We start from the raw sequence: 15,880 nt of genomic DNA, 5'->3' as shown, positions 1-15,880 counted from the left end.
TCAAGCCAATCTACCAGTAAATAAACTGCTGTTCCTGATTGTCTCCTAAAAAAGCCAACACATATTAAGGTTTTTATTTATTTTTTCAATATATGCCTTCACTGAGCAGCAAATATTCATTACAAACCTGTCTTCTGATACTCATATAGTCGTCTATAGTCACCTGCACCAAAAATGAATAAATTTCCTAGTCCAATAGTTTTGTATGAGGTACTGCTACCATTCAATTACAGAAAAGTCCATCTGTATCTATATGCTATTTTTAAAACAAATGGATCCATCAATTTTTAACTCTGGTCTGCAGGTAGAGTTAGGAATATGGTTTTTAGACAGAGAAGCAAAAATGTTAAAGGCATAATCTTTTTTAACAAAATATGAAAGTATTCAATATTCATGGATCATTGTTCCAAAGGCAAATTATAATATTTCTTTTAGCTTGTATTAGTTGATACTTTTTATATGTCATATGTAATTATTATATAGCCCAAAACTCCTTCAGTGCAAAAGCGGAAATACATCAGCAGGGAGGGGTTAAGACAATTGTAAGGCTTAGGAGTTGGGAAAATAGCTCAGTTGCCCTGGGCAGGTCTCTGGTTGCTTTTTGGCTTAAGGATCCTTCTATAAGTTCAGAGTTTCAGGACTAGAGGAGACATTTCTCTTCCTCAGATTCTAGGCACTGAATTCAGTCCCAAATTATTTTTTGGTGAGGGAAGGAAGCCAATAGCATTGCAGTCTCCATTCACTAGGATTTGTAAACTTATTGTCACCTCTGAAGATACAGGAGTTTTTAACCTCTAATGCAATTTTATCAATGTTTTTGTTGACTGTGAACATAGTCTGGAGGTCAACAGCCTGGTGCCAGTAGCACCATGGCGCCTGGGAAGACCTTCCTTGGCACCCCAGGCAAATACCCCAGACTCTGAGCTTTCTTTAAAAAAAAAAAAAAAAGCCCTTCTAGAAAGGATGTTATGAAGCAAAATGTATAGGTATTCTTCTAAGCAGTTTCTGTGAAATGAGCCAGCCCAGCTGCTCCAGCCTATCAGTGAAGTCAGGGCTGTGATTGATGCTTGAACACCAGGCAATAGGAATCCCTGAGGTTCTAAAGAACGTCTGTGTTCCCTTCCGTTTTAGTGCTTTTTTCCTGCTTCTATCTTGTTTTCTAGCAATCTTTCCTTTTTTCCTAACAACTGGGTTGCATATTTCTTGTGGTGGGTTCATCTGAGATCAAGTACTTCCTAGAAGATATTTTCTGCAAATACTACTACACAGTAACTGTGGGTGGATGTTAAAGAATCCCTTCCCCATCTGGCAAATGCAAAATGGAAAAGTTTGCAAAGAGGCTTGACCATGACTTGTATTGTACAGGAGCTGCTGTCTAGGCACTCATTAAGAATTCACTGTATTCTTAACTTACAATACAATGGCATATATGTTTACTTCAGAAGTAAGTCTCTTTGTGTTTAATGGGGCTTCCTCCCAGGTAAATGGGTACAGGATAGCAGCCTAAACTTTTGTTTAGGATTGACATTGAAGAAAACAGGATTCTTGCGCCTTCAACATCTGTATCTCCACAATTAGGATCAGCAGGACATAGCTGACTTCCTATAGTAAACACGAGGTTTTCTGAGGCACAGCAATGACTGTATTCTCTTTAATTTTGTGTTATGCCATGCCCCCCATGGCAGCCATTTTTGTTATGCCACACCCCCATTGTTACTGGTGCCAACAGCACACTCTCAAAATTTCAGTGTACTGGTCCATGATTAAATATTGGCAAAATTAGAAGGAGTTCACTCTAAAGCACTCTGTATTCAAGTTACAGTGAATTTGTTTTAAGAATTACTGATGTTTGATTAGACAGCTATAACTTGCCAAAATTAAAACATTTTTAATTGATTCATTATGAGTTGGAGACACCAAAATCACTTTATGTGTAAGGTGTATATTGTAATGAGTATATAAGCAACACTACCAACCACTCGGTGTCTTACCCAGTATAACAATATATTTAGAATTTCTGCATGGGATATTTGTATTATGAGCCCAGTAAAGACTGAAAAGGTATTATATGGGAGCAGAGGTAAACACAACCACCTGCTACAATTGCCAAATTGATCTGAAGGGGCTATTTGAAAAGACGAAATGAGGCTCTGATGAGCATTTCAACAATTAAAAGTGTGATAAAAATGTCAAATATTGATATTCAGTATTTAAAGGAATAATACATCTTTGCATAGATATAGAAGAGCAGGGATAGAGCTTATGTCTAATTCGAGTTAGTCAGGTTGTACATATTGCCAGTCTCTATATTTGCTGAACAAGGTATAAATAGCAAGCAACACTTAGCTCTGCCTGGTATCTTAATTAGTTTGTTAGTCACCTAACACAGGGCATTGCCTAGGTAACTTACAATCAAGTTTAAAAGCATACCTTAAACAGCAATCGAAATGTTAACAAATCAATACATGTAACAAATGGTCCTTTAATTGTTTCCTTACACAGCTTGAAAAGCAACAGAAGTTTTCACAGACTTCTCCCACTAAGTACCTCAGTGACTTGCAGACATTTTCTTTTCTTTTACCCCACCTGCAGAGCTGAGATGTATAAAGGGAACTCCAACAGTGTGCGCACTTGGTAGAGGGCCTAAAAAGCCCTTTGCCCTCTCTCTTGGCTTGTGTGAAAATGGCTGAGGTGCTTAGGGATGAATTTAGTTCAGAGGTTAGTAATTGAAGACCTTGCCGGAGGGGGGGGGGGTTGTCTGCTAGTTGCTTATTCCTGTTTTACAGTGGTGCCTAAGCACTTCCAAGTGTGGATGCAGTCTCATCCTAAGAAGTGCAGATACTGTAAAGAGATGGGTTATGCCTTTGATACAAAGCTCAGCAAAGCAGGCCGTACAAAGCAGATTATTGTGAATCTTTGTGAGCTGTTTAAACACTTGCTAAAGATACTTAGAATGGCTTTACTCTGAAGATAAATGGGCATGTTGAAGAATCAAAATAGCTTTTAAGTCCTCTTTGTAGGTTCTGCTTGTTTCCATTTACTCAGCACCAACTCCCACTACTGCCCCTTCCTTAAACCCCTTACTGTTCTCAGTGGCTTGTTACTTGCTAAGATGTGAAAGGCCCACACTCTACTAAATGCAGATTATCCGAGTGTTTGGTGGACATTTGCTGTACGTTGGCCTGTATACGTTTGCTACACCAAAGGAGCTATTTCTTCAGATTATTTGAGGGACTTAATTAGGACACAACTTGAATAAAGACTTGAATAAAATAAGTGAAATAAGTGAAAGACTGAACTGCAAACACTTTCTCTTGCTCCTGAATGGAAATATGGTGGGAAAAGTCTTCCACTCTGTGCTGAAAGGAATTACCTCATTTTGAGAGTTGGGTGCTTTGGGAACAGCAGGATCAGTAACTCCACTTGGTAACATTGTGTTGTTCCTGAACTGCTTTACATTTCCCATGTAGGGAACCCAGACATTATTTGTAACAATTCCTTCCTGTTGCTTGCTTGGTGCTGCTAGAAAGGCAAGAATTCTCTCTAAACTGTGGAGTTAGAGTCTCTCTAGGGTGCTTTAACTAAATAAAAGCCCAGTGTCTACAGGCCATCAGTCTTATTCTGTCCCTCATTCACCACTCCCATCACCCGCCCACCCTCAAACTAATCAACCTAGCACTGGGCGCTTTGAAATGTTTACTGAGAAAACAGTTCTGTTTTGACAGACAGCAATTACAGCACCTGGGCTTAAGGCAGATTTTACAGCTCTTTTGGGGATGCTTTATGAATAGTCACCGTGAGGTCAGTGTAGATTTTTGAGACAGAAATGGAACCCCGTGCTCTTAACTACACACAGAGACACACAACACTTGATGACACACACCCCTTCTGGGAGAATCCTTATTTTCTCAGAGTAACTAGAACTATTTTAGTCTTTCCATACTCCCCCATGTACAGAGAACCTGTGATAAGAACATTCCTCAACCTAACCTGCGTCAGATTTTTTACACCCACTTTTTAGAGCCTAGATTACATTGTTTCAGTATGTGTGACCTGTTGGACTGGAATCTGTTTTGAGTCTGACATAACTTCTGAGATAGAAATACCTTAATGAACTCATGAATATCAATTTCGAGAGTTAAATCTGAAATGTAGATGGAGTTGTGCAATAACTTTTTTTAAAACTGCTTTTTATTGGAACGAATTGCTCAGGTTCCCTTTTGGTTCCAGGATTTGCCCTGCATTTATTCTGCACAGTTGCTAGGGAAGGAGCCTATAAGTCTTAATGACTGAATGAACCTCCACATGTAGATCCAATGTACTTCTGAATGCCATGTGCTGGTGACAAGCAGCAGAAGAAAACTGTTGCCTCCATGCCCTGTTTGGGAGCTTTCTGATGCCTTTGGCTGACCACTGTTGGAAACTGGATGCTGGAGGAGATAGATCTTTGGAACCAGCAGGCTGCTGCTGCTGTTTCAATTTATATCCCACCCTTCCTCCTGAAGGAGCTGGGGGGGGAATATATCAATTTTTTTAAAAAAACTAAAAACAATTAAAAACTTATGTTCTTCTGTGGGAGTTTTTATTTCCTATCATGAAAAGCCTACTCAGTCTTTTCTTCACTTATTTTGTTTCATTTCTTAAAATGTTTCCACCTTTAGAAAGCTTGTGTTTCAAAAAAATTTCCCTGTCCCAGTCACATTTTCCTGTTTGACATAGCAATCATACAGACTTCTGGGGTATACTTGGAACCCAGGTGCACTTTTCATTGCATAATTTGTACATGAGCAGACCTACTGGGTTGTCAGATATTGTCACAAACCGTCATCTGTACAGCATCCCCAAATTTCAGCCAATTGTTGTTACTATTATTTATTAAATATATATCCTGCCCTTCCTCCCAGTAAGAGCTCAGGGTGGCAAACAAAAACATTAAAGCACTCTAAAACATCTTAAAAACAGACATTAAAATATATTAAAACAAAACGTCTGTAAAAAATCTTTTTAAAAAAGGTTTAAAAACATCTTAAAAGCAATTCCAACAAGAAGCAGACTGGGATAAGGTCCCTATTTAAAAGGCTTGTTGAAAGAGGAAGGTCTTCAGTAGGAGCCAAAAAGATAACAGAGGTGGCGCCTGACTAACATTTAAAAGCAGGGAATTCTAAAGGGGAAGTGCCACTACACTAAAGGTCTGCTTCTGACGTGTGGACCTCCTGATAAGATGGTATCTGCAGAAGGCCCTCACCTGCAGAGCATAGTGATCAACTGGATATATAAGGAGTAACATGATCTTTCAGGCATCCTGGTCCCAAGTTGTATAGGGCTTTGTACATCAAAACCAGAACCTTGAACTCGGCCTGGTAGCTCATGGCCAGCCAGTGCAATTCTTGCAGCAGTGGGTTGACCTGTCAGCAATACCCTGCCCCAGTGAGCAGTCTCACTGCTGCATTTTGCACCAGCTTCAGCTTCCAGACCAACCTCAAGGGCAGCCCAACATAGAGCACATTACAGTAATCCAACCTGGAGGTTACCAGTGCATGGACAACAATGGCCAGGCTATCCCAGTCCAGATATGGCCGCAGCTGTCTTACCAGCCAAAGTTGGTAAAAGGCACTCCTAGCCGCTGAGGTCACCTGGGCCTCTAGCAACAAAGATGGATCCAGAAGCATCCCCCGACTATGAACCTGCTCTTTCAGAGGGAGAACAAGCCCATCCAAAGCAGGCAATTGACCAATTAATCTGAATTTGGGAATCACCAACCCACAGCACCGCCGTCTTGCTAGAATTCAGATTCAGTTTATTGTCCTTCCAATAAAGGTCGGAAGGACCAGGGCGACCAAGGCCAGTTCAGTCCCATAACCAGGCCTGAACCCAGATTGCAATGGGTCAATTTTTCCTTCTGGAAACAAAATACAGTGGGGTCCAAATATACCCCAGCAAAACATCCTGGGGGCAAATTGTGTTATTTGCTCAATATACATGGGAAGGGGGCCAGCTCAGAAAAATTCTGCCTCCTCTGAATAAGTGTTTTTTGGCTTAAGGTGCTTTGGTATTGTCAAGCACACTTGTGCTGACAACACAGAAAAAATTATCTTTCCATCCTTCAACTGAAAATCTCATAGAGGTACAAATATACCCCAAAGACAGCCAGTGTGGGGTGTTTTTTTTTTGCTAGGTCTGCATGAAGACATTGATTGCCACAGTGTTCACAGATTTTTGTGACAAGACCATTCATGTTATCTTTATTGCTCCTCTGAACTTCATTCTTGCTTTCAAGAATTTGTTGATTCTATTTTAAGATAGCCTTAAAGTTTTTCCACAGTGATGTACAGGACAGAAAATGTAGATGGCAGACTTCTCTGTGAAGTTGCCTGTTTCTGTCAAGCAGTTAATTACTTCTCTCCCCTCGGTATGACCTCTCTTTTGAGCATGCATTGGCCTCTGTTGTGTCTTCAGGAAGGAAAAGGGCTTTGGCCTATATTTGAGAACACTGTTCTTTTTGCAGTTAGATGCAAAGGCAGTCGTCTAAGGAACTTGCAGTTCTAGAACCACATGAAAGGTATTAGCATTAAGCCCCTAGGTAGGGTTTGTAGTGAACTTTGACTGCCCTAATGACTGCTGTATTACAAGAAAGTCAATGGTTTTGTAGGATGCTTTGATAGTTGAGAAGAGAAGCATAGACCACTTACTACCCCGTTTAACACCCCTATCAGTTAAGGGTTGCAACTAACCTCCAAAAGCTATAAAAATATGTACTTCTTTCCCCTCAAACTGTGCCATTTCATTCTCTGTGCATTCTTCTACAGTAAAGGGATAGTACATTCATACAATTTTTAAAGGTTTCATTAAAATTACATTAAGGTCAACCCTAAATTGAAATGAAGTAGGGCAGAAATATTTCACATCCAACATAATGGGGGGATTTAAAGAACCCCAATATATTCTCAAGGCAATAGCTACTGTATGTTGGAATTATTATAAAAGCATCATATATGAAGAGGATTTTGAGTTGGATGAGGACAGTGAGTTATGTTATCTGGGTTCTGAGGCGCCATTGGACATCATTCCAACTCCATTAATCATTTCTGTACCATAAACAATCTCAATATACGATTACATTTTTGCATTAAACCAGAGTCATTGTCAAATACATTGCATTTTATTGAACCCAATATCTAATCAGTAAAATATTTTTTGCAAGCATAGGAAAGTTAAACTAGTGAGTCTAAAATTACCTGGAGTTCAGTCAATATTCTTGTCCTATGTCTTCGGTTTCTGAATGATCTCCAAATTTGGTCAGCGTTAATTGTAATCACTTATCAAAGAATTATGAAGTATAACCGTTGTGAAAAAGATAATTGTGCAGTAATCAACCTGGGTTATTGACAAAAATGTTTCTTGTATTGATTTGTAGATGATGGAGATTAATTTAAAAAAATCAGATTGATAGCAGTCTTGTGATCTGTGTAGCAGATCTTCTTAAGTTTTTGTGCCACTTAGACATTCTCTGGTTCTGTATAGTTATTTTTAAAATCATACAAAAAGTACACCAGTCTCTTTAATTTAATGGGGAAAATAACAAATCTAGAACAAGGAGAACATAGAGTGTGTTGGCAAGTTTACTCCAGCACCTTGGGGACCACTGTAGTTTACATCGGAAACTATTTAGTTTGAAATTAAGCAGCTCAGATGTGAGCACAGGCCAGCAGCAAGAAGCACTGGTAGGGTTGAGGCCTTTTGTTTCTCAGTGGTTGCAGGGCTGTCCAGGTGACCTGATTTAAAAGCTGCTCCTTGAGACAGGAAATTGTATCTTGTTCTGAGGTTTACTGTAATAAAGTACATAGTCCTGAGGGATGGCACTGCTGGGTCAATGAATCACTTTATGATCAGACTGCTGTGACCTCGGCCCAGTGATTTATTCATGTCATTCTGCAGCAGGAATGGGAGAAATGTAACCAGCACGTGGTCTTGCCCCATGGATGAGCCTTTAACTAGGAGATCTATCCCTGAAGCCAGATCCCAAAATGCTTTTGCAATATGCTCTGGGAATCTGTAAATGGGAATCCCTCAACATTTCTGTATGTACTTTGTGATCTGTCAAGATCTGAATGGCTTGTTCAGAAAAGTGAAGGTGACTGCTACAGTCCTAAACACACTCACTAGAGATTAAGCTGTATTGAACACAATAGGGTTTATTTCTGAGTAGGGATGGAAAGACCTGTCAGTTTGTTCTCTCAGTTTCTCCTTCTTGCAATCTAAAATTAAGTTCCCCACATTTCTGCAGCAGTTTACAATTTTTTAAAAGAAACCAGATGAAAATTCTTCAGCATTATAGTGTGAATTTCTTCAAGTTAACACATTTTAAATGCAGTTTTGACAAATGTACACATTTTTGCAAGCAATTTCTCATAATATAATCCATTTTTGTAATTGTTATTTCACTTTCATTTTTATGCACTTTCCCCTCATATATGCATTTCTGTAAACATTGGTTGGAGAACTGCACTGCAAAATTTGGATAAGTGCGAATTTTGAAGGATGGCTGCATTTTGGTTCTCACACTGTTTCAGAAAGTGTAGATTTGATAGATTCTGCTTTAAATGTGAACTTTTATAGATTCTGCTTTAAATGTGAACTGAATTGAATTTTTCCCTCATCCCTTCTTCTGAGTAAACGTATGCAGGATTGCACTTTTAGTGAAAAATCAGAGCATTTCAATTGCAGGGCTTCAGATAATTCACTCTCACTTATATTTCTATCTAGGAATTATTAGTACAATGATTGTGCTGCTATCATGTTTTACAAGTTGAATATTGTGATGATATTCTGATAGTAGAATAAAACTGCAATTCATAGAATATATAGTTGACAACTATAGATATAGACTTTCAATATTAAAATAATTTATTCTAAAAAGATCTTTCCAAAACTGCAAACCTTGTACATACTCATCAATCATCACTGAATCACAGAAACTTTAAATGATTACTTACATCTGTGAAACAGCTATCACAGATCAAATGTTGCTAACATTGCTGTCATATCTCTTAACACCACCTGAAACTCAGTGCTTTTCAGTGGCAGCAGTTCATACTTTCAAGTCAAATCAAGTTATAAATATCAAGTGACATGTGTGAATCTGCCCAGAATGTTACAAGACTAGACAGTACCATTTCAAATGTAACATGGATGGCATGATGCTTTTTCTTTATGTGGTTGGACTGTGTTCAGTCGTTCTCTTCTTTCTGCCAATTTTAGCATGTTTTTTCTCTCCATTCTGCTTTTGTGACTCAGACTCCCTAGTCCATAAATGGTATGATAAACCCAAAGGCTGGCATTCTGTTAATTATACAAACTAATTTACAGTTTTTTTCTTATTCGAGCCCAGGATAGTGACTTCCATATTGGGTTACACATTTGCCAGAGAAAACAAGATAATGCTTTTTCTTTCCAATACCTGTCTTGAGACCTAGTGTGGGCTATATAGGTATAAATCAACAGTGGCTAACCTGTGGCTCTCCAGATGTTGTTGTACTATGACTCCTATCATCCTTGGCCATTGGTCATGTTGGCTGGGGTTGATGGGAGTTGGAGTTCAACATAGTCATGAGGCCACAGGTTAGCCACCTGTATTTGTACAAATACAAAGCCAGTAAAAAATATCATTTTTGGACCTATCATCTTTAGTGAAAGAAGATGGAAGATAGTATTTAACAAGAGAATTACTGTACCAGGTGACAGCTTAGAATCATAGAATAGTAGAGTTGGAAGGGGCCTACAAGGCCATCACGTCCAACCCCCTGCTCAATGCAGGAATCCAAATCAAAGCATTCCCAACAGATGGCTGTCCAGCTGCCTCTTGAATGCCTCCAGTGTCAGAGAGCCCACTACCTATCTAGGTAATTGGTTCCATTGTCATATGGCTCTAACAGTTAGGAAGCTTGTGGGTTTAATTCTGGGGAACACAAGGAATTTTAAAACATTGTATTCTTAGCTGTGTGATCATATAAAAACAATTGATAAAAGTGGGCCTGAACCATTAGACACAGTGTTAGGGTTGCAGTGACCAAAGTGCGGGGATATAGATTAAGGCATTCAATATCTCTTGTCTTAGCCATGAGCAATGACTCTGTAGTCTGAGAATCTTGCAAATAAGAGGAGGATCAAGCATTGTATCTATCAGAACACAAATACTGATTTATTTGATTTTAAGATATCTTACCAAGGTTCTATAGAGATTTTAAGAATAGCATTATGTCATGTGGCTACATCATTACCTTTATTGTGGAGAATGTTTCCATTTATGGCCTAGCAGCTTATCACTGTGGTGTTCAGAGAAGAAATGTAGTTTCAAGTGTCTTGAGTTCGCACCTGAACTGAGGACTGGTTTCAAACTTTTACACGGGATACTTGGGTTTATATTATCTGTTTGGAATTGGCATAGGAGTGGTTAATTTGGGATGGGTTGCTCTGTGGCTTGGATTGAGCGGAGCAACTTCACATACAGGAGGTTTGAGGGGTCTCTCAGGCCTGACTCCAGGTTTGAAGGAACCTTCAGCAAAGTGCCCTCTGGTGACCCCCCCTTCTGTGTCATGGGGGCCCCTGATGAGCTTACCTGAGGGTAGAAGCAAACAGTACCAACCACACTTCAATGACTGCTAAGGAGCTGTGTCTGGGAGCCCCCGTCATTTTAATTTTCCACAATGCCCCCAACACCACACCACTCTTAGGTGCTGGATTGATCTAGCAGCTTGGCATTCATGTGGCTACCATAGAAAAGCATTATTTTAAGGAGGAGGATGGACAGATGGCAGCAACTTAAAATCAAGACCAGGTACAGTTAGATGTCAAGGAATGAAAATGCAATTAAGTCATTCACATGTTCTTTTTCAGACAAGAAGCCCTTCTAGCTGCCATTAGTGAAAAAGATGCCAACATTGCTCTGTTGGAGCTGTCGTCGTCCAAGAAAAAAACCCAAGATGAAGTAGCTGCACTTAAACGAGAGAAAGACCGTTTGGTGCAACAGCTGAAGCAACAGGTACAAGAATGTATGACAGTATGCAAGTCCACCATGGAATTTGCAGCTTGCCTAGGGCAAATGCCTCTGACTACTACTTCCGTCAACACCTAGTTTCTCACACACCACACCTTTCCAAAACTGACAGCTTCTCTAGCAGTTTGATAAGTTTTTTCAGCTATGGAGGCTAACTCTCTAACTTTCTCAGAAAGAGAAAACACCAAAGGTTGAGGCAACCATAATGGTTTCTGATGCGGTTAAAGATATGTCCCCTTAATATTTACTTACAAGACTGAAGTAAGTTCTAGAGTTAATTGTTGATCATTTTATTATACTGGGACATCAAACAGGTACCTGAAGTTCATATGAGCTGTATGATGATAAAACGAAAGCTCAGTCTAGATAAGGCAGATCTGCTGTATGTGAATGACCTATCAGTTTAGACAAGTGACAATGAGCTTGTTCTGGATGAGATCATACTCCATGTTACACTTGGGGTACTGGTTGGTCAAACATTTTTGCCGGATGCTGACATGATATTGTCAACTCACAGTATCTTTCACCAGTTTTGGCTAGTGTACCACCAAACCCCTCTTTGGAAAAAGATGGTCTGGCCGCAGTTACCCATGCTCTGAAAACATCCGTACTGAGTTACTGCAATATGTTGTACATTGGATGCCCTTGAATGTGTCTGACAAATTCAGCTGCTTCTAAAAGCAGTAGTGAGACTTTTAACAAACACTAGCAACTATGAGCATAGTTTTGAAAGAGTTTCATTGGCTTCCAGTTTGTTTTGGGGCTTAAGTTAAGGTGCTGGCCTTGACCTTTCAACCCCTGAATAGCCTGGGCCCTCTTTTTCCTCTTTCCACATCAGATGCTCTTCTCCAGGTTCCCCTGAGTTCTAATGTTAGATGAGTGACCAACAGAAAGAGTATTTTAAGTGGTGGTGCCCAAATTATAGTATACCCTTTTTAAGCAGGTGTCCCTGGCACCTGTGTCATCTTCTCAGTGCCAGGCGAATCCATTATCATATCTCAGTCTTTTAATGGCATCTGAATTGGTGTGTTTAAAATATCTGCTTCTCATCATTTGTGATTGACTTTTTACTCACTCAGGTTTTGAAGTTTATTCATTTTCTGCTGCCTGCTAATATTTTTATTGTGTTATGTTTAGTGCTTTAATGTTTTATTATTTTTTCTATTGTCATCCGCCTTGAAACATTTGTGAATAAGGTGAAATATAAATAACTGATAAACCCAACATAATTCTGCCATGTGAAAATGTTTAAGAGTATTGAGCTCCAAATCTATTGGATATGTTTTAGAGTAGGACAGTATCTTAGGTTTGAGTTGAAGCATTAATGTAGTGTATTTCATTTATTTAAAATGTTTATATACTTTAATTTGAAATCATGAGATTTTATACAATAAAAAATTAAAAGTACAGTAAAGATTAAAACAGCCAATAGGCCAGGGCAAATGTAAAATTAATAAATACTACCAATGGGTCCTAAAGGCCAGAAAACGCCTAAGAAAATGAGTTTTAGCAAGCACCAAAACAACTTTGTTGTTAGCACTTGCCTTAGTTCAGAGGGAAGGTAATTCCATACAGAAGGCACCACAACTGCGAAAGCCTTTTCCTTATCTGACATGAGATGCATTTCTGCTGGTTGCAGCACGGCCAGGAGGGCCTTATCAGACAATCTTAGCCACTGGGCAGGTTGATACAGAAGAAAGTGCTCCCTTAGGTCGCCTGGTCCCAAATAGTTTAAGGCAGGTGCGGGAAAGCTTTGGCCCTCCAAATATTGCTGAACTACAACTCCTATCAGCCCCAGCAAACATGTTCAATAGGCAGGGATGTTGGGATTTGTTGTTTAGCAACATCTGGAGGGCCAAAGGTTTTGTACATCTTGTGTAGGACTTTATTTTTTTTTTAATAATTTTTATTCAAATTTTCATAAAACATAGAAAACAAAATCATAAAACATTCAAAGACAAAAAACAAAACAAAACAAAAATGATTAAACAAAAAAATAAAATAAAATAAAATGTTGACTTCCCATTTGTCACATATCAAATCAGTTATAGGTCTACAATATATAACAATCCTGTCTCTTAAATCATATTATAAAATCACTTTCCTCCAGTAGTTATCTTAATTAATCATCAAATCTCATAAACATTACTTTATTCTTTCCACAAAAAGTCAAAGAGAGGTTTCAATTCTTTAAGAAATATATCTATCAATTTTTCTCCAAATAAACATGTCAATTAATCCATCTCGTTAATAATTATAATAATCTTATTGTCATAACCATAGTCCAAATAAACATTTCGATTAATCCATCTCATCAGAATCTGTTAGGTCCAATAATTTCAATAGCCATTATTCCATTATCCCTATTAGTTCCATCTTCCATCTTCAATAGTCCTGTTAAGTCCAGTAATTTCAGTGTCCAATCTTCCATTATCAGTATTCCATAATAATCTTGCTGTTGTAGCCATAGTCATATAATAAGAGTCTGATGGGAATTTCCTCTATCCCAAATATTTTCTTGCCATCCATTCTGAATAAGTTGCTGAAATACTGTTGTAAAGTCATATCTGTGTTCTTCTTTTTTACAAAATGCACTGGCTCATCTCTTAAGAGTTTTTCCATTGTCACATGGCTGCAGTTAATTCCATAGATTTTCTCTATATCAAGCTCCATCACATCATTCCAGTCCAGAAGATTATCCAAGCCATTGATAACTTTATCTCTAATATCTTCATTAATTTCTTCAGAGATAACGTTAAATTCCAAACAGTAGATTTTATTTCTAAAATCCATAAACTCCAGATCTTTTTCCAATTCCACATTTGTTCCAATCTCCAGGGCTTGTATCTTCCCTTTATTTTTTCTTTTCTCATCTCTGATCTCATTCTCCTCTCTCACAGGGTCCCCTATTTCTTTAAGCTCCTGCGTCATTTTGCTCAGTTCAATTTTCAGCTCCTTACTACCCTGTCGCAGGGTTTGTTTCGTTATCTCAATCTCATCCATTATTTTCTGAAACATAATTACTTCCAGATTCTCAGCCACTTTCTTGATTGCCATTTTTAAAACCACGAAAACAAAGCAAAACAAAAATAAAGAAGAACCACTTCTTATTTCAGCAACAATTGGGTTAATATTCCAGGCTTGATGACATCACAGTATAAACAGAGCAACCTGCCTTATCTCTCTTGTGCAAGAATGCAAAACAAATTTAGTTCCCAGCATCAAAACAGTTAGTGGCGTCGTGAAGAAGCAGATTCGTCAAAATAAAATAGACCAAAAAAAGAATAGTCCCAGACAATATAATATTCCTCAGAATAGAAATCAGGAATAGAAATCCCTCTTCTGTTTATTATCTTTAGAATGCACTTCCAGGACAGCTTTTTGCGACAGAAACAGAGATAAGCTGTTAATTTCGTGAATAACAGAGAAGAGCTATATCTCACCCAGAAGTTGTCCAAAGCCGATCAATCTGACAAATCTCCTTTTGCTGCAACAATTTAAACCAAGTAAAAAAAATAATAGAAAGAAGGGTGCTTGCCTGTTAGTCCGTTCTCTCTTTGAAGAAAAGATAAACGTATCGCTTAAGCAGATAGAGCTTGTTAGAAAGTCCGTCCGGCATTGTTGGCTGGACCTTATCTCATAAATTAATGAAATCCAGTCCTCCCAACAAAAACAGGCTTTGAGGTTGATCTCTACGTTTCTCCCTGCCCGGGAGAAATTTCATCAGTCAAAAAAAAAAATGTTCTGACTGATTTATATCTGAATAAGCTTCTTTTGAGGCGGGAGCCCGTCCCAAAAGCAGGCACAAGCGAAGTCACCCTTCCCGGAAGTCTTGTGTAGGACTTTACAAGTCAAAACTAACATCTTGAACCTGACCCAGTAGTATATATGTGGCCAGCGCAGCTCTTTTAAGAGTAGCGACGGATGCATTGTAGTATGCCCACTCAGCAATCTAGCTCCTGCATTCTGCACTGGCTGCAGCTCCCAGACCAGCATTCAGGGCAGCTCCACATTAGAGTCCATTACAGTAGTCTTGAGGTTGCCAGTGCATGAGTCATAATGACAAAGCTATCACACTCCAGGAATGGTCACAGCTGGTGTATTAGCCAAAACTGGCAAAAGGATTTCCTAGCCACTGCGACCACCTGGGCTTCTAGTGACAAAGGTGGGTTAAGGAGCACCCCCAGAAGGTGCATCTGCATCATCGGGTGCAATTCCATCCAAGACAGGCAAATTTTCTAATTCCCAGACCTGGGAACTATTATTATCATTATCATTATCATTTATTTATATAGTACCATCAGATGCACATGGTGCTGTACATAAAACCACCCACCATCAGGATATTTGTCTTGTCAGGATTCAGCTTCAGCTTATTGGTCCTTATCCAGCCTATAAGAACATAGAAGGCTGCCTTATACTGAGTCAGACCACTGGTCCATCTGACTTAGTACTGTGAACACTGACTGACTGTGCAGGCAGGCTACTTTCCCAGCCCTGGAAACACCAGGGGTTGAACATGGGATCTTTTGTATACAAAGCATAAGCTCTGCCCCATAATTGGATCTGGGCAATTGATCAGAAGCTTTGTGGCCGCACTTGACTGAGCAGTAACAGAGAAATAGAGTTGGGTGTCATTGGCATACTGATGTCACCACACTCCAAAACCAGTGCCTCCTACTCTAGACTACATAGCCAGACCAGGAAGGTAAAATGGTCAATTGTATCAAAAGCTGCTGAGAGATCGAGTAACAGTAATGAGGTCACACTCCCCTATCCTTCTGTCTTGAACAGGTCATTTATCAGGACAACCAAGGTCGATTCAGG

General features: G+C 39.1%; 1 protein-coding gene across 8 annotated transcripts in view; it reads left to right on the top strand.

Moving 5' to 3' along the window:
- Nucleotides 1–15,880, top strand: part of ERC1 (ELKS/RAB6-interacting/CAST family member 1) — a 319,311-nt gene that overhangs the window by 211,558 nt on the left and 91,873 nt on the right. For all 8 annotated transcript variants that reach the window (XM_061638638.1, XM_061638637.1, XM_061638636.1 and 5 more), the window contains one exon: nucleotides 10,894–11,038. In XM_061638638.1, coding sequence (XP_061494622.1) covers nucleotides 10,894–11,038 — 145 coding nt within the window. The remainder of the gene's footprint in view (nucleotides 1–10,893; nucleotides 11,039–15,880) is intronic.

Source organism: Rhineura floridana, chromosome 8, assembly GCF_030035675.1.
Source record: "Rhineura floridana isolate rRhiFlo1 chromosome 8, rRhiFlo1.hap2, whole genome shotgun sequence".
Classification (NCBI taxonomy): Eukaryota; Metazoa; Chordata; class Lepidosauria; order Squamata; family Rhineuridae; genus Rhineura; species Rhineura floridana.
The sequence above is the reverse complement of the archived record's forward strand: the minus strand, read 5'-3'. Positions and strand labels throughout refer to the sequence as shown.